Raw genomic sequence first — 26,740 nt, 5'->3', positions numbered from 1 at the left:
GCTATCACAAACAATCTACCTTACAGAAACATGAAATGCGGCTTGTTATAAGCTCGAATTTAGGACATTTATATTGGTCCCACAATAAGAAGATTTCTGTGTCATTATCGTGAACATGATTTAGCTGACTTATGTTCGTATGCAGACACCGTTATGTAACACTTAGCTCAGACAAATGGCTCCGTTCTTGATCTTCCCTTTTCTACTGTAGTTAATGACCAAATATTGTTAAAAATTGGGACACTAATTGTCTGATGTCGACATGTTATGGATAATTAAGAATTGCTCACTCTGAAGCCATGTTAATTGTTTTTCACAGGTCTCCTTCTCTCGTCCTTGTGTCCTCAAAAAGGCAAGCAGCTACAGGTTTATGCGTACATCTCTGTCATATACTTTGTCACAGAACATACATCATCCTTTCTGGCTCATCCCCAATTAATTTTGCTGCCTTGCAGCAATTATCTCTCCCTTTGTGACTGACCTCGTGGTAAATGGAGTGCAAGATAGCTGGGTAATTTTTTTCCTGCGTATTTTACCACTTAATTGATCCTAGTTGGCTGCCCACAATAGAATATAGTAAACTTAAGTCATAACATGCTTGAAATTGGAAGTGGTAACCATGTTTTACCAACTGTAGTTGACAGCTGTAAAAATCAGATCTTGATAATGTTCTCTCATTTACCCTATTACTTGGATCAGTTGGTTAAAGCTGTTAATGATCCTCTTGGATCAATGTCTTTTGCTTGTAGCTATAATTTACTGCATTGGTGGATTAGTACAGATGTTTTCATAGATAGCTTTGCATCATTCCACCAGATTGCTGTCTGAATCAAATTTGCTTTCATTCATCACTAACGAAGCAAAGAGAAAGCTAATCAGCATCTCCTAACTTAACATTAACTATTGAACTTGGGATAACACTTTTATTGTTGTCAATTTGCAGCCTTCAGCCATGGCTTCCTCAGTAAATTGCCCTGAGTATTTCCTCTAGAAATAGATCCAATGATATATTTTCACTATAACGGAGAAAGACTACAGAAATGCCAAACCGTACAAAACTACTAATACACTAAGAGTAGTAGATATAACTGTTCAATTAAAAATATGCCCTATGGAGTCAGGGCTGGTTCTACCTCAAGGAAAGCAGAAGAAACTACATAGGGTAGCAACACATCAGAGATGGCAAAAACTGCCCAGACATATTAATTACCCGGACCAATGCAGAACCTGAAAAATCTGCTGCCACCCATGGAGCTGTCATAGCAGGTAAGTCAGCAATGGCTATTGCTATTAGACAAGATGTTTCCCCTTCCTGTTAGCCCAGTAACATCAGGAAGATCAAGCCTAGCTCTTCATAGACCTCTATTTTGCCCTGATATTCCACCTCATCTTGGCTGTCTTTTATCCCTACCTGCCAGAAGTGAACCATTCATTCTTGGGCCATTAATACTCCCCAAACTGCCAGAAGGCCATGGGCCAGGAGGTTAAAATTTGTATCTTTCACCTGAGGACCCATTTAGCCAGAATTCCTTTTTTCCTTCTAAAGAAAAAAAAAAAAAAGAGGCTTGCTGGCAGAAGCAACAAAAAAATAAGTAACTGAGTAAAATATGATCTGTTTCAAAAGAGCAGCAGCAGAATCTCTGACTCTATTTCTAATGAGAATACATATACAAAGCAGACTGAAAAAGCCTATGTTAAAATGCTAGACAAATCTTCTGGCATCTCTTTCTAGACAATTAATTATGAGACTGAACTTCATCCCTAAGTGGTGGATTGAACCTTGCTTTAAGAAAGCTCTTGATTCAAGACATTCTTTGTCCCTTCCTGCAGTGCATTTTTGGCATACTAACTACACTAGCTGTGATAGACTCACCACAAAAATCTTCCAGCTATTAAACAGGCACTAGTGTGAGCAATCTCTCAATCTCTTCTATCTAGAAGTTGCACACTGATTCTATCATTTAAGCTTAATGGAGAAACTTTTTTAGCTCTCCGTGTACAAGCTATCATCTTCTCCCTTTTAAAGATTCCCACAGAAGTCGTTACAGTAGGCTGGCTCTAGGCCATGCTGTCATCAAATGCTTCACTCTAAAGAGATGCTAAAGAATTTTTTAATTTACTACATACAACCTCAATTAGGATTTCAGATCTGATGTCACTCATGCATTTGCAATAGTGCCTTTCAGTAGTGATGTTCATTTCTCATCAAAGAAACATTTGTGCACTTAGAGGGTTTTGTCTGTTCTAATGGCAATGGGACTTGAATTCTTCAAAAGGTCTGAAACAAACCACCAAATATTAGCAAATTCAGGGACAAAACTGCTAATGCTACAAACATTATCAAACTCTTTTTAAGTGTTGTTTTTTTAGGCAAAATAACAAACAAATGAAACCTCTTAATAATAAATTACACTGTACTGAAGCAAGATCTCAGAATTCATGAGCACAGTGTGTTTTGGCTAGATTAATTCAAGCAACATGTATTATTCTGTCGTACTGATAGCAATATTTCACAGTTTTGTTCACTGAAGGAGTTCAAATCTGTTTTGTAAATATTGAAACCCAAATCTTCCCTGTGCTTTCAGGACGCCAGCTATGTGTTGCTATTAGCTACTAATAAGAAACAGGAAGCTAAACAAACAAGCAAAAGAAGTCATTGAGCCGTTTTATGACAGAATCAGAATAGACCTTTCTTTTTGCCAGTTTCTCCACTGTATTTCTCTTTTACTCTTGGGTCTCAGTATAGCCACAACAGTATTTTGCCTAAGAAAGTTTCCTATTAAAGTTCTAAAGTTTCTGCACAAATATTTGCCCACATTTCATAATCATCATAATGAAATTATCTTGGTAAGAGAATGATACATGTGGCAAAATTATACAAATAACAAATGAAGGTACAGAATCATACAATCACTTTGGTTGGAAAAGACCTTTACATTCATGGAGTTCAACCTAACCTAACTCTGGCATTAAACCATGTCCCTAAGAACCTCATCTACACATCTTTTAAACACCTTCAGGTATGGTAACTCCACAACTTCCCTGGGCAGCTGGTTCCAGTGCTGTAAATAAATTTTTCTTAATATCCAATCTGAACCTCCCCTGGTGCAACTTGAGGAACTTCCTCTTGTCCTATCACTCGCTACTTGGAAGAGACCAACACCCTCCATGCTACAACCTCCTTTCAGGTAGTTGTAGAGAGACAAAATGTCTCCCCTCAGCCTCCTTTTCTCCAGGCTAAACAGCCCCAGTTCCCTCACTTGCTTCTTGTAAGACTTGTGCTCCAGACCCCTCACCAGCTTTGTCACCCTCCTCTGAACATTCTAGTATCTCAATGTCTTTCCTATGTCGGGGGTCAAGACCCCGGCATGGGTTCGGGCCTACGGCGACGGAGGAAGAAATACGGCCATCCGATGCGGATGATAAACATGCTTCATTTTATTGACACAGAGCGCAAGCTTTTATAACAGTTCTATTAATTATGCCTACTTGTCAATCACCGATTTGATAGCATACGTAATGAGCCCATCCCAACATACATAATGAATCCATCCCCTTGAGTCCATCCCCTTCTGTGGCCCCCCTGGTATGTGAGTTCCCTCGTTATCTCGGAGCTGCCTCCTGGTACTTGTTTATCCAGGCCTTTCTCAGGAGCTGCCTCCTGAGACTGTGAGACTTGTTTATGCAGGCCTTTCCCAGGCAATACCTTCTCACCCACCCTTGCTCAGCTCATGCTAACTGAGGCCTACTCATGCTAACTAGAAGAGATCCTCTCTGTAGAGTGGGTCTCATGCCCTTTCTCTCTTGGCCATTCTCCAACATTCCTACAGTGAGGGGCCCAAAACTGAACACATGATTCAAGGTGGGGCCTCACCAGTGCCGAGTATAGGGGGATCATCGCTTCCCTAGTCCTGCTGGCCACACTATTTTCGATACAAGCCAGGATGCTGCTGGTCTTCTTGGCCACCTGGGCACACTGCTGGCTCATATTCAGCCAGATGTCGATCAACACCCTCAGATCCCTCTCTGCCAGGCAGTTTTCCAGCCACTCTTCCCTGAGCCTGTAGTGTTGCATGTGGTTCTTGTGATCCAAGTGCAGGACTAGGCACTATAGAATTGTTCTTTCTTTACATATGAATTAATTAGCTACATTAAGCTGTGTATCACCATGTATAAATGTATTAAGTGATTTCTTGCCTTTGTACTGCAAATATCTTGAAAGTTCTTGAAGCTGGCCAGGTCTTCACAGAACTATGCATGAGAGTCCCTAAAGAGTGTAATAGAGCTCAAAGAGTACTATTTAGTTTCTACTCTGTTCAAAAGGACTTATGGCCATGAGAAATAATCTAACTATGGATAAAGGATATTTATGAGGGGCTAAAATCCCACCCAGCAGGCATAACAAGTAGAGCTCTTTTATTTTACAGACCTTTCTGGGACTGGTCATAGAAAATGTGATGTTAACACCTTTTTTTTTTTTTAAGGTCAGGATTAATTTTTCCTCACTACTTTTAAGAAGACAACTGGTGTAATTCATAAATACCAAGGATATGTCTGGCCTGTGTTTGCAACATTAGAAGAAAAAGTGGCTCCTAGTCCTTTGTGTCATATTAGCAAGCAAATCTCTCCTTTCTTTGGCTAAATTGTACTTTATACCACCCATTTTCTTCCTCAGGTATATAGTTTTTTTGTTCCATAGTTGGTGAAATTATGCTTTAGTTGTGTACATTTGACTGTGGTGACTTTACCTGCTATTTCAATAGCTCAGTACATGTAAAAGTGGGCTGTAATGCTTCTAGAAGGTTGCTACCATACATTTAACGTAAATAAAGCTTAATCTGACCATTTCTAATTCATAACTTTGGTTCTGTGACGCTTAAGCTTTGCTTTGTCTTTTTGTAGCTACACTAGTGTAGCTTCCCACTACTTTTATGTCTAGATAGGGTAAAATTCACATAGTCTCTATGAGAAAAACTTAGTTTCTTAGCAAAAACAATTACATCTATCTCTAAAAAGCTTTTATGGTAAAGGTGGACAGGCAAGAGTTCTGATACTCGTTTGGAAAAAAAAAATCATATCTTTAGTATACTGAAAATTAATAAAAATTCAAATGACATTCAGCCACAAACTGATGCGCAAACACCAGCTACAGTCAGAATCAAAATTGATATGAAGTTAATTTCCCTTTCAGGATGACAGAGTGCCCACTGCTTTGGTTCCTGTGTGTTCTGATAGAGCATAAGGTTCAAATCCTGCTCCTATTGAAGTCAATGACAAAACTTCCATTGACTTCAGCGGTGCAGGATCAGACCCTAAGCAACACAGGTAACATCTTTCTTGCTTCCTCTCTTATCTTTCAGTGAAAAATATTAGAACAAACTAGAACTAGATATTAGAAAAAAATGAACTACTATCAATTGGCTATTATGTGGTAAGTTTTCTTATAAAACATACTGCTTTCCGTTTCAACTGTATTTAGATATATATTCTGTATATGTATATAAAATATTATCAAAACTGTCAAATATCATACCATACCATATTATAACTTATATATGATACCTTCTTTATGAAAATCCTAAAAAAAATTAACATTTAGTAATCTTAAAGTAGTGCTCCAACCTAGCAATTCTACAGTGTCTCTGTAACCTTGTGGACTTCACTACATGAAATATGACCTGATACAATCAGGGAATGAACAAACTGCTTTCCCTGATCTGATGGTATTTGCTATACAGAGACTGGAATTCTTATCAAGTTTTTATCCATGAGTTTAATTCGGGCATAAATTGATTTACCGTCTCCTGTCAAAATATGTGATATTAGTCCAGGGTAATGTGATTGCAGATCAATAGGCAGTTTTAGCTTCACCGAAGTAACCCAATCCAGTTTTTACATGTACTAAAAAACATTAAAAACTAGAATAATAATAACTACCACATGTAATTAATCTCCACTCCAATTTTACTCTTTTTAGTTGGTAGCCATGGAGTGCAGAACTATGCTGTCTGCCTACTGGTCTAGAAAAAAGTTAAAGCAGATTAAAATATATCTTAAATATTATTAATAATAAGCAGTAACATCTTTGTGGCTCATGTTAAATAAACTAAGGAAATGGTTAGCCAAAGTACAGTCATCATAATATATATGTTTCTAAAAAGCATAGCTTAATGAAAGCAGATAGGGAATATTAGTTTGGAAAAGCGACTTTTTCTATAAAGTAATCATCCCAGCTCAACAGGTGGAACATGTTTGTTAAAAAGAAAAGAAAAACATTATTTTTATACTTGGAATTCTTTTTACATGAAGCACTGTTTTTAAATAAATACACAGATGTAGTCTTATCCATGTGGGAAAGCTGATCTCCATTTGAAGGCTAGAAGATGAAGTATGGCCCAAAAAGTAAAGTTACAAGCAGGAAATATCAAATAAAACCTGAAGCTAAAGGGAGTCCATTGAAATAGGAAAACATAGAAGCAATGTTCAGTTGAACACTGAAGCTATTTGTAATAAGCTGTCATGTATCACCAGAAGTGAACATTGGATGGAAGGGATACATAAAGGTAGATAAAAACAACTTGGCGGCAGAATGGGAAGACAACAAAATAGTCTGAGGAAAGGAGAAAAGTGGGCATAGGACTAGAACAGTGATGTCAAAGTGACTGGGAAAGCCATGGGCACGAATTTTCTTGATTGTTGCCTCTTCTGGGAAGCAGGTCACTGATGAAGAAAAGTCAGGCTTAAGTGAGAATGACAGGGAACAGGAAAAAAATAGATGGTCAATATTGCAGAGACTATGAAAGAGGAGATTTTAAAAAATGTGTAGAGATAATTGAGAGCTGGGGAAAATGCAAAGAGAAGCAAAGAAGAGAAAAATTATGAGCAGCAACACCAAAGGAGAACATAGAGTAGGGGAGAATATAAACTGCCTCCCCTGTTTAGAAACACTTCCAAGTACCTATGAAAGGCAGAACCCATCACACACACATACAAAAGGGATGGCTTATTTCCTTTATGCATTCAATCATTTCTTCTTGCCGTGTAAATCAATGGTACTGTGGCTAATAGTAATGATTTTATAGCATGTAATGTTTTTTTCTGTTCAAGTTGCTGGGATAATGCAATGTTGAAAAATTCAGTTCTCTGGGTTTTTTTCCTTTTTTTTTTTTAATGTGAATTTTGGAATCTGTTTTATGTAGGGAAAGGTCTGAAAATTGACCTCTAAGATGCAAAAAAAAAAAAAAAGGAAAAGCACATCAACATATATAAAATAAATTGCTAGTAAAAAAACATTTTTCAAGAGTAAGCCTTGATTATGGAGCTGAGTCAGGGTTTTTTAACCACTTCAAGTTGTCAGCATTAAGTGCATCTGAAGGCGCAGCATGACCTAAGAGTGCTGTGGGGCACCTTTCTCTTGCCGTGAAGAAGCAGTGAGCATTAGCTCCCTGCATAAGAACAGAGAGTACCTTTAGGAACAGGTATTGGCATTACAGTTTAACTTTTGTTTGTCATGTTTGGTTATAGTAATATGACATGATGAGTGTCCCCTTGGATATTATTTTTTTCTTTCCAGTTACTATAAAGACAGCTCAAACTGTCTCAGGACAGATACTTACATTTTCTCAAACCTTGATAAAATGTTGGGTTTCATCCAACCTATCTATTCTCAAAGTCAGGCTAGGGTAGGTGAATATCACCCTTTAACACAGACCGGTACATTGTAGAGTCAGTTAAAATTCAAAGGAAAGGATGTAGAAAGATAGTTTTAAAAACATAGTATTTTTGCAAAATTGTCAAAAGAAAAATTATACAATTGTTATTGAAACACTTATTTTTTTAAAGGTTTGGAAGTGCATAAATGATAAAACCTGAAAATATTCATCTGCTGTGAATCCTATCTGATGCCATTAACCTTTTGAGTGTTGCATGGAAAAAATGTAAAATTTAGAAAGGAATTTGATGGATCAAAAGGAACTACAGTATCACCGAAAGGTGAATATCTTATTAGGGAAGTGGTAAATTTTATCTTTGGTAAACAACCATTCAATAAGCTTACAAAGGTAGTGCTTGTCAGCTGTTTGCCAGCTGTAGCTCTTCAGTACATTCACCTATTGTAACTGGGGCTTAATCACATTTAAATCTGAATTCTAGAAGGATGCATGGATTCACGTAGATCAGATTGCAATACTGAGATGACATCCTGTATTCTTTATATGATGCTGGATGGGCAAGATATGAAACAAGATGGTTTACTCCTGAGGGACGTAGTGCACCTAATCTTTTACCTCTGATTCTGGCTCAGTTCTTTCATGCTTTTGTCAAAAAAAACCCAAAACAAAGCAAAACAAAAGGCCTCATGGTTCTTGGCTGCAGCATAAAAAATATGCCATATGACAACTGATAGCCTAGCCACAAGGACTTTTAAACAAGGAATGAATAGCAACGTGTCATGTGTATATATGTGAGCAATGTGAAATGCTACCTCCCCATTTGCAGTCATTTTATTGTATTATTTCTACAAATATAAATAGGTTTTTATCAACCACCTGGTTCTTTTCTGTGACATGCTCTCTTTGTCTCATCAGAAGCTTGTTATATGTGGGTGAAGAAACAGTGAATGTATTCCATAACCCCTTTCTTTTATCAATAATTTCCTGTTATCATTACACAATTATTTGAATTTTGTGAATATGGCCACAAAAGATCAATTCAATTAAACCAAAACTACAAAGGGAATATCTCACTGCAAACCTCTGTGCAACTGGTGAACCCAGTAATTATATATAGCAACCTATTGTGCTAGCATAATAACATGTGAAGAAGGTTTAGTTAGACACATTTACACACATAAAAAGCAATATGAGCACAGAAAAAGTCATTTTTGCTGAAAGTATAGAACAGTCACACAGTAACAAATGAGACCTGCGTGAATCCTAGTTTACTTGGCTATAAATAAATCCAACATTTTCTTTCTCTCCATGGTAAAATAAAATAGGAGCATAGAAGCATAACAGTCTCTTTTGAGCAACCAGTCTCTTTCTGTTCAATTATAGTAATCAATCTGTTCCACCTAAAATATTTTCCTCCTTGAGAAATCAAAGAAATCAGTATTAGGATCCAAAACATGCTGTTGCAAATATAATGTAAAAGAGGTCTTTCCTTTTGGTGAATGCATTTGTTCTGAAATACTGTGTTTTCTTTAACACAAATTTTGTAATTTGGGTGAAAAAAAGGCTGCAGTTATATGGCACTTTTAATCAGAAAATCTTGAAGAGTTTCATAACGAAAGGTAAGGGTTACTTCCACGTTACAGAGAGAGAAAACTGCAACAAAGAAAGTTTAAATCTATTTTTTCTCTTCCCCAAATCTGTTTCCCATGTTTCCTTTTAGATGTCCAACTGGAAGCCTTTAAAACCTGATATTCAGAAGTGCTAAACAGACAAAGCTTCAGTTGTCCGGTTACCCTTTCTCTCAACAGTGACACCGTCAGATTCTGTAGCACTGGGAAATACTCACCTGTGCATAATCCCCCAGCAAACTGGAGAGCAGGGAAGGAACAGAGTCAGGTCTCCTGCTTCCTACTGGATGCTCTTATAGAATTTATCTAGGAGGGTGAACGTTTTCCCATTACTTGAAATCACTAGGTCAAGTTTGGATGTTGTCTCTAATACACATCCAAATAATTTAACTTGTGTTACTTGTAAGGTAACAAGATAACCACATTATGTTTTCTGGCCTGAAAACCTGATCAATCTATGACTATGTAAACACAAGAAAATGAACTATAATGAATTATCTTGGGAGTAACACAAGAAACTTCTATTAAGGCTTTTTCATCTTCCTGAGGTGTGATATTAGTCACCAAATTTTATTGTCTTTTTCTTTACCTTGTGTGCCACTGAACCATCAAAGCATATAAAGTAAAGCAAACTTGATTTAACTAATAGGAAAAGAGTCCAAATTCTACTGACATCTACAGACATCTACTGAGAGCAGAAAACTGTCCACCTGTGCATGTTCAAATTATAGAGAATTATTTTAAAGATGAAAAATCAAGGTGTCAAAATAATACCATCTGTGGCGCAAAAATAGTTTCAGGGTAAGTTCTCTATGCTCAAAATCTCATCATAAACTCCAAGAACTGACCAAGCACAGAGATTAATCCTTTCAGTCATAGGGTTGGTTCTAAAATAATACAAAATTTGCACTTGGTATCCAGGAAAGCACCACAGGGAAATTGAATATCCCATAAATATTCCAGCCTAACTTTAACAACTATATTAACCATACTAGGTTTGTAGGGAGGGAGGAAAGGCTTTTTTGGTCCTTTTTTTTTTTTTTTTTTTAAATTGAGATGATCATCTTTAAAGTGCAAAAGAACTACAGTTTTTCCTATTGGTTCATTGCTCCTGTACGGTGAGTTTGTCCTCAGTTCAAAGCACTACTGTAGGGGACCACTTCTACTGCACTAAAAAATAATAGCTTGATCACAATCTTTAAAATTTCTTCCAAGATGTAAGTATGAAATATCCTTTAAAACACTGGTTAGCTGTTCTCACAGCAAGCATCAGTTATTCACCTTATATTTTCATTTAAGGCATTTCTTCAGAAGACAGGTCTTGCAAACAATGTTCACTTTATGATTTTTTGTTCAATGTATAAAAGTTTAGTTTTACTATCCTCTCTTAAAGTCCACAGTGCACTACTGTAGATTCAGAGGCCTATAATTTTTATCAACAAGCAACTCATCTTTTCAGAAACCTGAAACAGAGAATTATTTTTTTTTTCTCTCAGCATGCAGACAGCTTAAGTCCTTTTTTGCCCTGGGGTGATGTGCTAGTTTGATTTTATTTTCCCTGACATTTCACCTGTTAGGTTATGATAAGTAGAAGAAACGAAGAATAATCATCACATTCTCACTGAATCTCATAAACAAATATCTGGAAATATAAGATAAATTAGAAACATTATCCCGAGGCAAAACATGAACACTGAAAACACCATCAGATATCCAAATCATCTCTCGGTAACCGAGGACTCCCATATGGGTTTAAAAAATTCAGAAGGGAAACCTGCATAAGACTGCCACGTCTACTTTTTTTTATCTTCAAATACTAGAGAATTACCTACAGTGACGCAAGAAGACCAAAAAAAAAAAGTTGTAGAATTAAGAAAATCTATTTAATAATAAAGATGTTTGTTTTCTTTAAGTCTTTCATGTATGCTTTCTGAAAGCAATCCTGAGGCCAAGACACAGGACAGGTTATCGTGAAATAGTATAAGCTCAAATTAACTACTTGGAAATGTGAAAAGATTAATGAGCCAAAACACACCAAACATGCTCCTGATTTACTGCATCTGTACTTTGCACGTTCCCAGTTTCTCTCAGTCTCACATTGTTGAGATTCATAAGTGATGAAAACTTACCTGCTTGACCGGTGGTAACACTGACAGCTGCAAAAAGCCTCTGGGAACGACTCAAGTCAGAAACCCCGTTCACAGCTTCAACTTCAAACGTGTAGTTAGCGTGAGCTAGCAGGTCCATGACAGTGACATAGTTATCTACTAATCCAGTTTGCTGGGGCATATATCCAATGTTACTCCCACAGGGAACGCATTCGCCCTGCTCCCAGCTGCACCTCTTGCACAAAATGCGGTAGGTTACATCATTTCTTCCCCCGTTGTCAGCAGGAGGACTCCACTCCAAACTCACGGTAGTCTGGTTGATATTGAAAATGAGGTTCTGTGGTGCAGATGGAGGTCCTATGTAACACACAAAAGATCCAAGGTAATTGTACAGAATCACAACAAGACGTGTGGCTAGTTTTTTAATTACTGAGACAGAAAATAGTTGAATAGTTTCTTCACATAAACGTTTCATTATTTTTACTACAAGCTGCATAAAAGCTTCCTTGAACTCACTTGGCAAGAGCTTTATTTATTTTCCATCAAGGCATGACAGTAACAATTGTCTGTATATTTACTGCAACTGACTTTAGCCATTTCTCTTCTGTGCAATTAAAAGGATTGGTTAATGTACCTTAAAGGTTGTCTTTTATAGTTTTCCCAAGTATGGGATTTGTTCATCTCTTCTCAATATACTGCATCAACCGCATCTAGTCCTTTATTATCAGCTCTGATATGGTTTACAGAGATATTTGGTGCTGCTTTGGATTTAGGAGACTTCCACTATTTGAACCACCCATCTGCATAGGCTAGTCTATTTGCACTTAGAGGGTTAAGCCAGATCCAATTACAGTTCAATCAAAGCTCAGATCTGCACAGGTTACTTTTCATTTTTCATGTTACTCATTTTGGTATTACATCACATAAAGCACATTGTCTTCAACAATTTTACAGCCATGGGAAAATTATGCCTGTATTCTATCACAATGAGTTACACACTTACCCAACATGTAACGTTTTCCAATGTTATATCAAACAAACACGAAAATTGTATTTGTGCTGATTCTGTATTCACTGACAACCTTTTTTCCCCTCTGCCTTTCAATTTCATTTACTGTCGTAAATGTACTTTTCAAATACAGGAAAAGCCAGCTGAAACTACTAGCTACAAGTGGCTGCACCTGGTTGGTTAAGCAACATCCTTTACTATGAAATTCATGACTGACTCACTTGTGCATGCGACATATGGTGGATCAGAAGGTGCTCTATAATAGCTATCTTCACAATCACATCTTGAAGATCCTTCCTTGTCAGAGAAGCTGTGAGTAGGGCAGCGGGAGCACTGCAGATCTTGTGAAGAGGATTTGTAGAACCCACGGCCACAAGCTAAGGCAGAACAAAACAAATTAATGTTTAGATTTGCAGGGGCTATTTTGATATTTTTTCTAACTCTGTCACACGAGGTACACATTCCTGTAAACTTCTAAACTATCCATTCTGTTATGTTGGTGCAAGCCAAAAGAAAACACAATTTATTTTTCTTCAGTTGATGCTGTTAATGATTTCATGGCATTTTTATGAGTTCAAGTATACACTACAAATACCTCAGCAGTTGGCAGCATAATATTTTAAAACAGAGGGCCACAGAAATAGAAAAGCATCTTTTCTTTTTTTTAACAAAGAATAGTACAATCGTGGTGTGAAAAGGCTGGATGCCTGTAATAGGCCTAAACAAGGAAAAATAGTCTGGAGCAGCTCTGCTTCAAGGCCACTGAAGTGTTTCTGGTATCTGAACTAGTTGCATCAGAATTAACAGAGCAAAAGTTACTATTCCCTGATCTGAGAAACCCAAAGAAGCTGTAACCCACCAATGAACCCTGAAACGAAGGAAAGAATGAGGTGTGAAACAGTTGTTGGACAGATGACGCTGGTAAGGAACAAGCAGAAAGAGGAGGAGGGCAGACAGTATAAGCTGCACAACTGTTTTTTCCAGTTCCACTGGGAAAGACAACCAGGCTGAAATTAATTTACTAGAACTTTCAAGGGAAAGTAAAAGGTAGATAATTGGAAATATGCATGTAAGATCACTTCATACTTTGGTTTGTGTTCTGGAAACCCGTGGAAGTAAAAAAAAATGTTGTGTTCCAAATCCTATGTTTAGAAACAATTTTATCAGCTACTGCCACAGTTCCAAAAGCACAAACACCCATAAAACACACCTATAATGATTCTTACAAGCACATAACTGCAACCTAGACAGCCAGCTTAAGAATGGATGAACTATGAGAGCTGTAGGAGACAAGGAAGAGAGAACTGGGGATCAGACAGTGCTAAACCTGGAAACAGATTAAGACTCCATTTCAGCACTGAGGTTATGGGCAAACTTGCAAACACTGTCAACTTGAAAAACAGAACACAGAAGTCCTCTAGAACTTTCTCATAAAGCAGAGGCTTTTTCAACCACACTATTTTATTCTCTTTTTCCAATCCTAACAAAAAATCTAACCTTCTTAAGCCATCACCTTTATACAAAGAAAAGGGGACAGTGGGTGAAACTTAGTACTGAGTATCAAAATATTAAAGCTAGTTAAATAGTCATTCTGAATTCAGAGGGAGAGAATTTACTTTGGTTATATTCATATTTGCTCGGATGTTTTCTCAGAACAGAAATGCAAAGTATCCAAAGACACTGATATTTGGAACAGTTATTTCAGTTGCCTGGTATTGCAGTGTTGGAAAGAGCATGAAAACAGTGAGCTTTATCCAAATCTCACTGAAGTCAACGAGAAGTGGCTTTGACTTCAATAGCCTTTGGGCTGGACCCACAGTGTAGCTACAGCAACATGATTCTTATTAATCTGATTAATTGTATGCAAATAAGAGGGAAAAAAAATGGTGGTAACACTTAAGATAACAGTAGATTCAAGTTGATGAATTGGGTAAATCAACACTGGTTCATAACAGTATAAAATGATAGGAAATTCTGGCCCTCTGTTACTCCCTATCAATACACTAACTTTCTAAAGAAAAAAATATATGCTTAAAGGACAGAAATAGCCATAACATTTAGCGTTTGTCATGCTGAAAAAAAACACTGGATGGCAGCTAAATCACCTGGCAGAGAAAATTAGCATGCAAAGCATGTATTCTTTGACTTTGACAATGGGGCACGAGTTTGCATTAGAAGAAAGTCTAGCCCGGCTTGTAAAACATACTATAGTTTGATTCTATCACAGCAGCTGTTACACATTCTACTCCGAAAAGAAGAAAGAAAGAAAGAGTTTTGGAGAAACACTTTGGAAAAACATGAGCCATGAATTCATAGCTGTGACAAATGCAACTCAGAGTTATCCTTTCACACCCTCATTCAAGATTGTTTCAGAATTTCCTAACAGAAGACAAAGAGCACAAAAGCTGAATTCATTTGTATATGTGTACCTTAAGACATATATTTAAACTTCTGTCTGCTTTTTCAGTACTTGCAGTTGAAATGTAGCTAAAATTACCAAATAATAGCTTCCTGCCTTTCTTGAATAGTCATGTTGCTGTCACACTGAGCAAAACACTGGACAAATACACAGGGCATTCCAGCACGCAGCCCTCTGCAAAGCAAAGAGCAACTTAAAAGGCAAGGATTCCCACTGAGTTTCCAGTCTGTCCTTCTCAGCAGGGAACATTACAAAGCAAAGATGCAGAGGGTAAAATAGAGATTTCAGAAAGAAATATCAAAACGTAAACAAAAAGTTCTTTTCATTTATTTTCTGATGACTTGATCAAGACATTTATATGCTTAGTCACTTAATATTTAAAATAAGTGTGCATTTCTTATTAGAGTTCAAAAGATGCGAATGTCTGTAACTAGTTTACATGACTGAAAGCCATTTATTCTCCCGCACAGCATACCACAGGTGGCAGATTTAGGCTCTCATACCAGCCTACAATTCCTTATCGTTTTTTCCAATAAGAGTCTTGTGACGACATTTAATAACCATCCCTTCAACTTATACAGCACATAAATATAAGAGGCAGAATATTCTGGCAATGAAATTTTTAGCAGTATGAAAACAGTGCTTTTAAAAAGGATTTTTAAAAATTTATAACTCTTTAGAAAAGAGAGTATGCAGGAGTAACACATCATAATTAAAATTACTCATTGGAGGAATACAACTACATTATTTTCCCACTTTTCTTCACAAATTTAAATTTGTCACTTTTGTTTTCTTTTCAGCCTAGTACTGGAATAATTCTATTGTTCAAAAATCAGAGAACTATGAATCCTTATTTGTTTTTCACATATATCATTACCATTGCCAAGAAACTTAGAATTGAAAACAATACCAAGACAGGCTGTTGCATGGATCACTTATCAAGGTGTGATGACTTGCCACTGATCTGTTACAGATCATAGATGGAATGAACCGTTCAAAAATATGTTTTTGATTCATTTTTTCCCACTTTTGTGCTATCTTGCCAAATTACCATGGCAATTTTTCTTTAATATTACAAGTAATTCAAATAAATTGTTTTGTTCTAATCTATTTTAAATCTACTTATTTTGATCCAGTATAGTTCTTTAGGTAATATTCTTAATACCACAAGGACAGGTGTATAAAATCTCCATTTCCATTACCTTCTTGAGTAACACTAAAAAAATTAGCCAAACATTACTTGGAGCTCTATACCTGCAAATCTAAAGGTGATAAATACAGACGCTGTTCCACAAAAGTATATCTCACGGCAAAGCTTGAAGCAACTCAAATTATATTTTATCATCTCCATTTTAATATTTCAGCTCATTAGGGCAGGAGAGCACTCACCAGGAGCACTTTTTTTCCTATAAAGGGAGCCTACATTGTAAATCAAGGTACAGAACTTAAGCAATGATGGGAGGTATGGAGGAGGGTATAACTGGTGAGGCAGCATTCTGATGTTGTAGCCATAATCCTTGTTATTGCCAACCTGAGTAAAATGCAAACTCATTTGATATCCCTCAAGCAAACTAAGATCCAAAAGTTGTTTTGCTACTGAAGGTCTGCTGGGGTACTAGAAAATATGGGGAAGAAAGGGAAGAAAGCCAGCACAAAATAAATTTACTCCCATCCACTGTGGTGTGTCATTTACAGCTGCTAATTTAATAGAACAGCTCTTCCCAGATGAAGCTCCCATTTTATTCAAACAGCTGCTCCAAAGTCTCATATGTTCCAGGAAAGGGTTTCAAACCAAGAGCAGTCAACTTTACTGACAGCACAAAGACACAGAATAACACCTACCAGCCCAACATAAACCAGCCTTCAAATAACAAGAAATTAGTTGCTCATTCTTTCCCCATATGCTACAAAATCAACAATAATTACAGAAGAAAGCTATGCTTCAGCTAAGACACAATTCTTTGTTTAATATCTTAGCCTCACAGCCATTAGGGACTGACCATCAGTGACCCCCCAGGGCTACCTGGCACCTTGGATTTACTTGTCTGCAACAGCCATGGCTGCTTCTCAGACAAAATCTTCCCACCTGCTCTGTGAAGCAAAGAGGTTTCTCTTGTTGGGAAGCTGGCAGAGTTCCACCATGAAATACAAAGATGATGTGAAGAGCTCTTGGATAAGAGAGTCTCCTTACTCTGCAGAGCTGTGGTTTGAAACTGAGCAGGCCATTGTTTTTTCAGATTTAAACTTCCTTGCCGGGAAGCCCTAGATAAAGAAGTATATTATCCCATCTGTATACGATTAAAGACCCTGGTGAAGATGACACTAGCAGTCTTTTTTGGCTTGGACTAAGTTGATTTCTCCTAGTACATCCAGTACTCAGCCATAACAAGGATGTACCGTGACAGTAGGGTCTGGTATACGGCTGGACAAGGCTGCAGCATCAGTGCAGAGTACTCATTCAAATACACATTTAGCATATGCCCCTGCAGTCAGTGCTATTCCAAACATTTTGAGACAATATGTTTGGTATCATTTAAGGGCCCATACAAATACTGTAAATAATGGCACATTGCAAAGCCACAAGTAAATTCTGAGGGTTTAACACACACTACTAAAACTAGGATGCGACATCTGTGGCACAACAAGGCATTAGCTGTTGTAACTAAAGATGCTGACTGCAGCTTATGTAGAAAAATAGCAGCTTCTCTGCTGTGAGCTCATCACATGCCTCAGTGGCCTGGTAGAGATCAAATAATGTATTATTTTTCATATTTATAAAAAAATTCCAAGAAACTCTGGAAGGAGGAAAGAAGGCAGATGTAGACAGCAGCAAACAGCAGTCTGGAGTCCTACTCATGGGACAGGAAAAAGGAAAAAAGGGATATGTTAAGTACTGTTCATTTTTATGTAACCTTTTCACTATAAACACTGTGGAGATTCATTTTGCTTCTGGGAGAGATAGGGAACTTAAATTGGGAGGGATGATGGAAATATGGTGAGGGTTATGAATGACATGTCTAACAACTGATGTTTATATAACCAAAGGAGAAGGAGTAAGCAGTTGTAGGGCAGTGACACATGAAGAAAATTATTTGCTACTACAGTAATACAAACAAATTAAAAAAGAAATCTCCATCATTGAAGTGCGAGACTTCCAGGTGGCATATCAGCTTAAGACTTAAAGGGCATGCAATTGTTTCAGCATGTTAGATCCTTGATTAAACATGGCTTTTGATGACAATTTTTGAGTTTATATGAAAATAATGAAACATAACGAGTTGCAAGGCGGTTACTGCACTAATTACTGTTTGATCCCACTATAAAAAGTAGACTTGTATGAGGAGAGGAAAATAAATATGGCATACTGTGCTAGCAGAGCAAAAGAGCTTATCTGTGTATTGTGGTTTACTCGCCACTCCCTGAGTTTACCGTCATGAGTAAGTTTTAGTGGGACACACGGCACAGTTTAGTGCACGCTAGAGGTGAGGCTAATGTTTAAAAAGCTGATACTTTTTCACAGTTAGCATCAAAGTAAGGCAAAGGAGTAATCACAGAGTTTCAACAACAGCATTTTACTTATGAACAGTCTGACAGCCACACCAAAATGACTGTACTACTCAGGAGAGCTCAGGTTTTCCCCTGGGTTCCTCCCTTCTCTTCAGGTGAATAAAGTAAGTTGACTATATGTTAAAGTGATCCTGTACATTGTATTTTTTCCTACAGGCAGTGGTTGGAATTTGTTTTATATATGCGTGGATGTAAGCTTCCATTCTTGTGATTTGTTTTGCGTTATCTTAATCAACTCCCTACCTTTCTACCCTCCTCAAGCCTGAAAACATTAAAGACAATTCATCTAACCCCCTTTTCGCAGAAATTATGCACACACAAGGAGTTTGTACAGATGTTTCCTGGATGAAGTTATGCAGCTGCAAAGACTTTATTAATTATAAAATGCAAAATGGATTGTTCTGTAATTGAAACTCTCTGGGGCTCCGATACATTTGAAAATTAACATACATATATGTATGGTCAGGACATAGATGGATGCTGTTAGATTATTTATTACAGATGGATATTTTAGCTAATGCAGAAAAAGGGCTGGTCTTTCTCCAGTGGAGCTTTCAAATATTTGCTTCATATTAATGTCTATGGTTCCATAACTCAGGACTGAAAGTACAGCTTGCAGAAACAGTACTCCCACTGCTAGTGTTGCTGACCTCATCTACGATGGACAGGTCCAAAATCTTTACTTTAATCCTATTGACAGTGCCTCAGTGGGAGTAATTATAAGAGTCGGTCACAAATCCAGACCTCCTGTCACTGATATATTAGGGTTTTTCGCGATGAAAATGAACAGCAGACAAGGAGGATGAAAACAACATGGGGTAGCGATTATAGCAAGATTTGTCAACCCCCTTCTGTATTAACCTGCTACAAACATATGACAATTTGGCATGGGAGACATCAGAAAAGCACAATGTTTAATCTTCCATAGTAGCAAAAATAAAATTTTGAAAATAATTTGGGGGGTATTGTTCTCTTATGAGATACTTGGCTGGTAGACCACATCAGCCACAGGCACTTTTTAGCCAACCTATCTTAAAAGTTTAGATAAACTGAAAGCAGACCATTATAAAATAGTTCCAAATGTGGATTTCAGTGTGAAATATTAGACATAAGAAATGCAGTAACAAAAGGAGACTTTATAACCTCTGATCCCCTTTTCCAATAATTTGTGTATGTTCAAGTCATGACTATGTTTTAAACTGTAAATTACTTTTATAGTGAGAGATGGCATCTGTTATGCTTTCTCCGGCACCTAATATATATTGTTTTATAAGGAGCTTAGAGTGTAGTATTTTATTTGTCTAACTACTATGCAATGATAAATGTCTAGCTGAAAAATATGTTTATTTTAGCTTGATTTTTAAACTGCAATAGCATTTAAAGATTATTCATGTTTCAACCAAGGTATTATGTTGTATGGTTTAGCCAGAGTAAACTCAGAACTCTTAATGGTGCCTCAGCTACAGTGTGAATGACATATCTAAATAGGGCTGTCCCATGGCTGCATACCATCATCCAGTGAATGTTTTCTGTTGCCTGTCAGGCATCTCTTAGACCTCGTATTCACTCCCCAAGCCTAATATGCCCTTGTTGTCCAAAGTCCTGCTAATGTCTTTTGAGAGATGTTCACGTACTGCTGTTCACACAAATAGAGATCCAGAAATAGACTGCTAGCTGAGCAATAGTAACTTATTCTGAGTTTTGCACCGAATGAAGTGAAACCGTTACCTCTCCACAAATCTACTTAAAAAACAAACAAAAAACCAAACAAACAACAAGAACAAAAACAACAACCCCCACCACTGATTATGTCATCATGTGTGCCTTTTTAATTTATCTAGCTGCAAAGAATCATAGGCACAAATAAATACTCCGGTCTTTTCCTGGCTAATTTATACACAAGGACAAGGTAATCAGGTTGAAGAACATATCCCACAAATCAAAGAATACCCAACGTCACTATACTATTAAAGTAAAATTACTTGGAATCTAATGATTCTGTATAAGCACACAGAAGACTACATTTAAATGTCAATTAAAGAAACTCTAGCTTCGTATGAGGAGAATTAATTAACTGGGTAAGTTAAAAGTTGTGCACTGAGGCTATGACATAATAATTCTCTACATTTGCAGAGTTTGCAAGGACTTGTGCCTCTCATTACCTTTCCTGGGAACCACAAATTTGAGGGAAATTAACATTTGAGAGATATACAGGCATAAAAATGCAGACAGATGCAACTCTGTTGCTGAACATAGTTCCAAAGTGAAAGGTTTGTTAGAGAAATGAAAGAAAAAATATATTCTGGCTTCCCTGTTCATTGTTTCCCTTTTCGCTGTTGTTGTTGGTTTTTGATTGTTTATTTGTTTGTTTTCTTCCACCATGCCCTTCCCTCAAGATTAGCTTTGGTTTCTGTGCATAGTTGAGTGACAGCTTGACTGATTAGCCAGATTGGGAGAAAAAGCTCCACACTTTGCTGGACACAGTGTATATTTGTCACCAAAAAAAAATCCAACCAAACAAACAGAAAACCCACATGCCTTAGGCTTTATCAGGAGTATAAAGTCACTGTGTTTTTCAACCAGCCCCAGAAAAGCAGTTTCCAAATATCTGCAAAACCTCTCTTGCTCCAATGGTTGCCCCTTTTCTCTTTTCCTGAGAGTATCACCAAGAAATTTCCAGGAGAAGAAACATGAACTGGTGAAGGGAAGGCTAGTGACAGTTTTTTGGGGAGAGTTACTTTTAAATTATCATCAGAGGGAGACTGGAAATATGGGTCAGTTTTGGTCTGTCATAGGCATGTCACCCAGATCTGCCAGCCAAAGAGATCTAAGTATGAAGAGACTGAAGTTCCCAACTTGCCTCTCACTCTTCAGGGCCATTCCTCAATGGACAAGTCTCATGGCCATGGGGGGACAGACAGCTTATACTAGCCCAGGAAAAGCAGATGCCTGCTGCTAGGCACTTCTCAGGGTGCCTACAGTCTCGATTTGCCCCTTTGAGACTGTCCAGGAGAGTCTGTATGTTGACCTGCCTGCCTGACTCCAACTATGTGCAGTCATGGGTTGGACAGTGTTGGCTCAGGTCAGCTGGAGGATACCAGGCCAAGTTTTCCTTCCCAGGATGCCATGAAAGACACTTGTCTCTAAAAGCCTGGACACTCATCCAGTCTGGTTTTGCTCAAAGGCTCAACACTGATGTCTAAAATACAATGCAGATGCACCTGTGCTGACAAAGGAGTTCTCCACTAGCAATCTACTTCCACGAGAAATAAAAAGCTGCTTTATTATACAGGCATGATCATTCACATGTCACTAAAGCCTTATGTACAAAACCTTCTGATGTACTACTGTAAAAGTAATTGTTTGCTGTTAGTTTTATTGGTTCCTCAATCCAGTTCACTCTTCAGCCACCAAATGTCTGTGAAGGCAGAGTACTGAGGGCTGCAAAATGGTGGCACCACTTCTTTCAGTAACAATGCTTAGTTGATGCATTAAAAAAATGTAAAGATAGTAAAAATATAACCTGAGTAGGCTCTTGTACTTCTGTGAGGAGAACAGTACTACGTTTGCTCATTCTGTCTCTTTATGCCATGGATTCTCTGCTCACACAGAAGATTCCCTCCTGATGCCCCAAAATCCTGTCTTACAACAACTGTCTGGATACAAATATAATGGGAGAGTTTCCTATGAAGACCTCAGATAATCTGAAATCCTTTCATGAAGTCATTTTGTCCCATGTGAAATAACAGAGGTCTTTTGGGGGAGTCTTAGATCATATGGTTTAAGGATAAAGTTCTCTATAAAGGAAGTGGAGTAAACAGTTTTTTTCCTGTAGACTTTCAGAAGCTCTAAGACAATCAACGTGATGTGGATGTTTATAATTGGTTAATAATTGGCTAGCGAGAAATTAATCTGGTGGGCTTACTTATAAAATAGAACAGAAGCAGCATCTCTATAAGCTTTCCAATTGAAATTAAATTAAAATAACCTAATAACACATTTTTGTTTCCTTTGGACAATGAGCTACCATTACCATTCCAGGCCTCAATCCAGAAGAAATTTTTCACAAGTTTCTGTAACACATTCTTCAAAGCCATCATTATACAGCATGAAATCCATCCAAACAAAAGACCAGCTTCTAAGACTCCATAAGAGAGAAATTACTCAGTTTCTGCACAACGGTGTTATAGAATCTAAAAATAACTTTAGTTGCAAATCCTGGTCTCCAATATTCACATGTTTAATGTTGATTGGCCTCCTTACTCAGAAAAATATGCTCACACGTATCAATCTGTTGTGGTGCTTTTGGAGGAACTTTCACACAAAAAAGCAACTCTTCCCCACATTTACATTTGTCTTGGAATGGGAAGAAATAGGAATACTCGCAGGAAGCAAACAAAAAATACACTCTAATTTCTTTAAGATGGGATTGCCTCCCACGTTCACTGAAGCCAACAAAATTTTAATCAGTGCATCAACTGGAAATTTTAACTGTCCATGTAAGCATTTAACCATAAGCTTTCAAAATGTATTTAACCTTTTTATCTAAAGATTAGCGTATCTGTTTATTAGAAATTGCAAACACACAGCTCCCCTTTAATGAAAAAAAAAATAAAGGAAAAGTATTACCATAGTAATTCACTGATATGAAGCTGAACTGGAAAAAAGCATGAAGAAACTTTCTGGGTTCGGTTCAGTAACTCTGTGGTAAGAAAAGACACTGCTAACTTTGACAGATTTATCTGCTACAAGTTTTAATGAGAAAACTTCCGTATTCACACTATGCTTTAATTCCAAATAGTGCAGCATAAGTTGTGATACTGTGAAATGAAGTTGTCTATACTAATTGCATACTCTGAGCAGAAGTGTGTCTTATAGCAGAGAGCGTATCAAATCTGCCTGGCTGATCCTTATGATTTGGAAATGTCACTTTCTACTAAGCACAGAGAAAATAGGGAGGGGCAATAAAGCCGCTCAAAGATAGCAGCCATCCAAAAAGATAAAGAACATGCTGAGGAAAAGCAGACAACAGATTGCAGAGACAGAACAATCACAGATGGAGGCCAGGTGGGTGGGTCAAACAATTTTTTTATAAAAAGGCTAATTTTCATATTTAAACAGTACCCCGTTGTGTAAATGTTCAGCAAAGAACTGATAAGAAAATGGATTTGTAAGTGCATTTGAACAAACAACATGTCTTATAGTCAAGAGGGGCTTAGTCGTGTATAATTAAGGGATAATGTGCATGGTTGAAGAGTGTATGATACAACAAACATTTTCTGCAAGTGATTAAACGCCACTGCAAAACAAAGGAGCCCGATACCTGAGGAAGCTTTATGGAGCCAGTATGGAGTAATCTTAAAACATGAACTTTATTTTTCTTAGAGAAGACAAGAGGATATTCATCTAACCATACAAAAGATTTTTTTTCACTGAAAATGCTGTGAACTTCCACGCTGCTTCTGCTACCTAATCAAGTTCTTTAACTAAGATTATCACACTTTCTGTTTCAGTGTACACTACTATTACATTTAATCTTTTAAACCCCCTAAGAGAACAGCTCTGTGCACATACAATACCCAGGTTCACTGGAACTGTGTGCAATCACAGTTCTCTACAAATTTCCAAAATCTTAGTGGCATTACTCAGCTGAGCAATTACAGCCCTGAGGGCTTGATCCAAACCCGCTGAAGTAATGGGTCTCTTGGACAATGGATGACCTGAATCATGCAATAAAGACAAGGCAAATGAGGAACATCGATGGTCCACCTAGACCACTAGCTTATTTCTGTCCATGACCTATGTCAGATGCTTACAAAAGGAAAGAAAGAGCAGGGCAGAGAGAGGCAGGGTGGGCCCACATCCAACAACCAAGCAGTAGCAATCATGAGCTGTTAACCATCTCCACCTCTTAGCTTAATATCTCCTGACAAACTTTCCTTTCCTGAATTTATCCAATTATTTTCATAAACTACCAGAGTTCGTCCAAGTGATTATTTGCTTGAATTTTACAGCATGTTTCTGCACAATTCCTCACACAGCTGTAGTTTCTACAGATACAGACACACGAACACTGAATCTGGGTAATGCTGACAGTAATACCACAGCAGCAGACAACTCTGTGTGGCTTTCAAGGACTCAAGAAACGGAGCAAATAGCAGGTTCCAAACATTGACCATTGCAAGGGTTGTGCACAGGTGTCATTGATGACATAGCCAGCTCAGATATGTCATAGCACAGACTGCAGTAGGGACACATGTACAATCTCCATTGCATTTCACCAGATGTCAGATACATTTCCAAGAATACCAATATTCCAAGACATTTACAAAACTTTCAAGGATCTGAAAACTTAGAATTAGAATTCCTATTTGTGTTTTTTATTGTCATTATTGATTTGTGTGTTGGGTTTCAACTTTAAAAAACGGAAAGAGAATAGAAAGAATGCTAATATCACAGAATCACAGAATCACAGAATCAACTGGGTTGGAAAAGACCTCAGAGATCATCGAGTCCAACCCTTGGTCCAACTCTAGTCCGTTTACTAGATCATGGCACTAAGTGCCATGTCCAATCTCAGTTTAAAAACCTCCAGGGACGGCGAGTCCACCACCTCCCTGGGCAGGCCATTCCAATGCCTGACCACTCTCTCTGTAAAGAATTTCTTTCTAATATCCAGCCTAAATTTCCCCTGGCAGAGTTTAAGCCCATGCCCCCTTGTCCTATTGCTAACTGCCTGGGAGAAGAGACCAATCTCCACCTGGCTATAACTTCCCTTCAAGTAGCTATAGAGAGTGATGAGGTCCACATTAGCACTGTTGAAGTGACTTCCTGGTCATCCCTGCTTGCTACATTTTGGTTCACATCAGAGTTCTCTCAGGGCACATGAACTGGTGTGCTTTCAGAGGAAAATAACCAGAAAATGTGCTCTAAGAATAAAAATAATGCACTCCAACCACAATTGGATTAGACATCTATTAGGTCTACTGCCCCAAATAAGCTCCCCGAAATTTACTTAGCATAGACATCAAGTCCTCAGGACTAACTGTTTTGCTTTACAGGTTTACTTCTTTTGTTCTGTGCTCCTTGCTAGAGACACCATAGTGAGGGGAAAACATGAATTCTTTGTTTGGAGAAGCTTCTGTTGTTGCCTTTGATTGGCAAATCAGTACATAACTTATTCAACACATGTAGAACTGACTCAGCATCCTAATTGTGAACAATTTGTTACTCAAATGATTCTTTTCTGTCCAAATGATTCTTCAAACAGCTCTGTATAGCTTGTTAGAAAGACAAATTTATAGATGTTGGTTCCTAAGTGCTCAAGAAACTGCACAATGCTTTGAAAAAAGAGCAAGATACTGAAAGAAAAACAATGAAGGAAGCAAGTTGTTATAGTCACAAACAAAAAAAGAAAACAGAAAAAAAATATTAATAAAGAAAATAAAAACTGGTTTACAGAAGCAGAGGAGGAAGCAAATTTATGTAAAGTTCAATAACAGGCAATGGGGCCTGGTTTGTCCTATCGTAACAGGTATGAAGCTCCCAGAAGAAATACTGTCCATGTTTGGGAAGTGCCCTCACAGCCCACGGCAGAATTCAGTTTTCCACTTAGGGTGGAATTTAAGGCTTTCAATTACGCAGCTCTATTCAAAAATCATTCATTCATTTTCAAAAGGATGGACTACCAAGGAAGAAATAAAACATATCTCAAGAAGGCGCGAAAGTCATGGCAATGGCCCAGGGGACAGCAGATATTGCCAGTGACAGAAAGCATTTCCTGATATCTCCCTGGCCTCTAATACATTTCCATCTTCAGTTCTGCTACATTACCCAAAAGCGTACCAATCTTCCAGTACACTGTCCTTCTTCCTCATTCTTGCAATTTTCTGCATTAAATATTAAAGTTTTTTTCTGAATGATAACAACACATTAAACATTAAACTTTAATTAAAGTTAATTTTATATGAAAAACAAAGATAGAACAAATTCAGAAACTAGAGTGGCTGTGGAGATCCACTAAGCGTCAAGGAATGGGGCTGAGCAATGGGAAACAAAACAGGCATGCAGTCTTTACTCAGGGCTCAGTTCATCCCCTTCTCCTCCCAACTTTTTCTAATTGCTCAGCCAGACAAATTTCCATTACACAACCCAGCTCCTTATCACCATCAAGCACACTACTCCAACAGACCTACTGATCTCAGCTGGGTCTCCTCTGAGACAGTGACAGGAAAGCTACACAAAGGAAAAAGGTTGGCTCACTCCGACACTGTATTTAAATACAAAGTCAGATTGGGACTTGGGCGTCCTGAGTCCGCCTTGAGGACTTCAGCAGGAAA

At 37.7% G+C, this 26,740-nt stretch overlaps 1 protein-coding gene across 4 annotated transcripts in view; it reads right to left on the bottom strand.

Moving 5' to 3' along the window:
• EPHA7 (EPH receptor A7) overlaps positions 1-26,740 on the bottom strand; it is a 160,277-nt gene that overhangs the window by 93,826 nt on the left and 39,711 nt on the right. For all 4 annotated transcript variants that reach the window (XM_082048458.1, XM_082048461.1, XM_082048459.1 and 1 more), the window contains exons 4-5: positions 12,637-12,792; positions 11,428-11,763 (exon numbers count right to left, since the gene is read on the bottom strand). In XM_082048458.1, coding sequence (XP_081904584.1) covers positions 11,428-11,763; positions 12,637-12,792 — 492 coding nt within the window. The remainder of the gene's footprint in view (positions 1-11,427; positions 11,764-12,636; positions 12,793-26,740) is intronic.

Source organism: Streptopelia decaocto, assembly GCF_964273445.1.
Source record: "Streptopelia decaocto genome assembly, chromosome: 3".
NCBI lineage: Eukaryota > Metazoa > Chordata > Aves > Columbiformes > Columbidae > Streptopelia > Streptopelia decaocto.
Note: the sequence above shows the minus strand (reverse complement) of the source record. Positions and strands in the feature narration are given on the sequence as shown.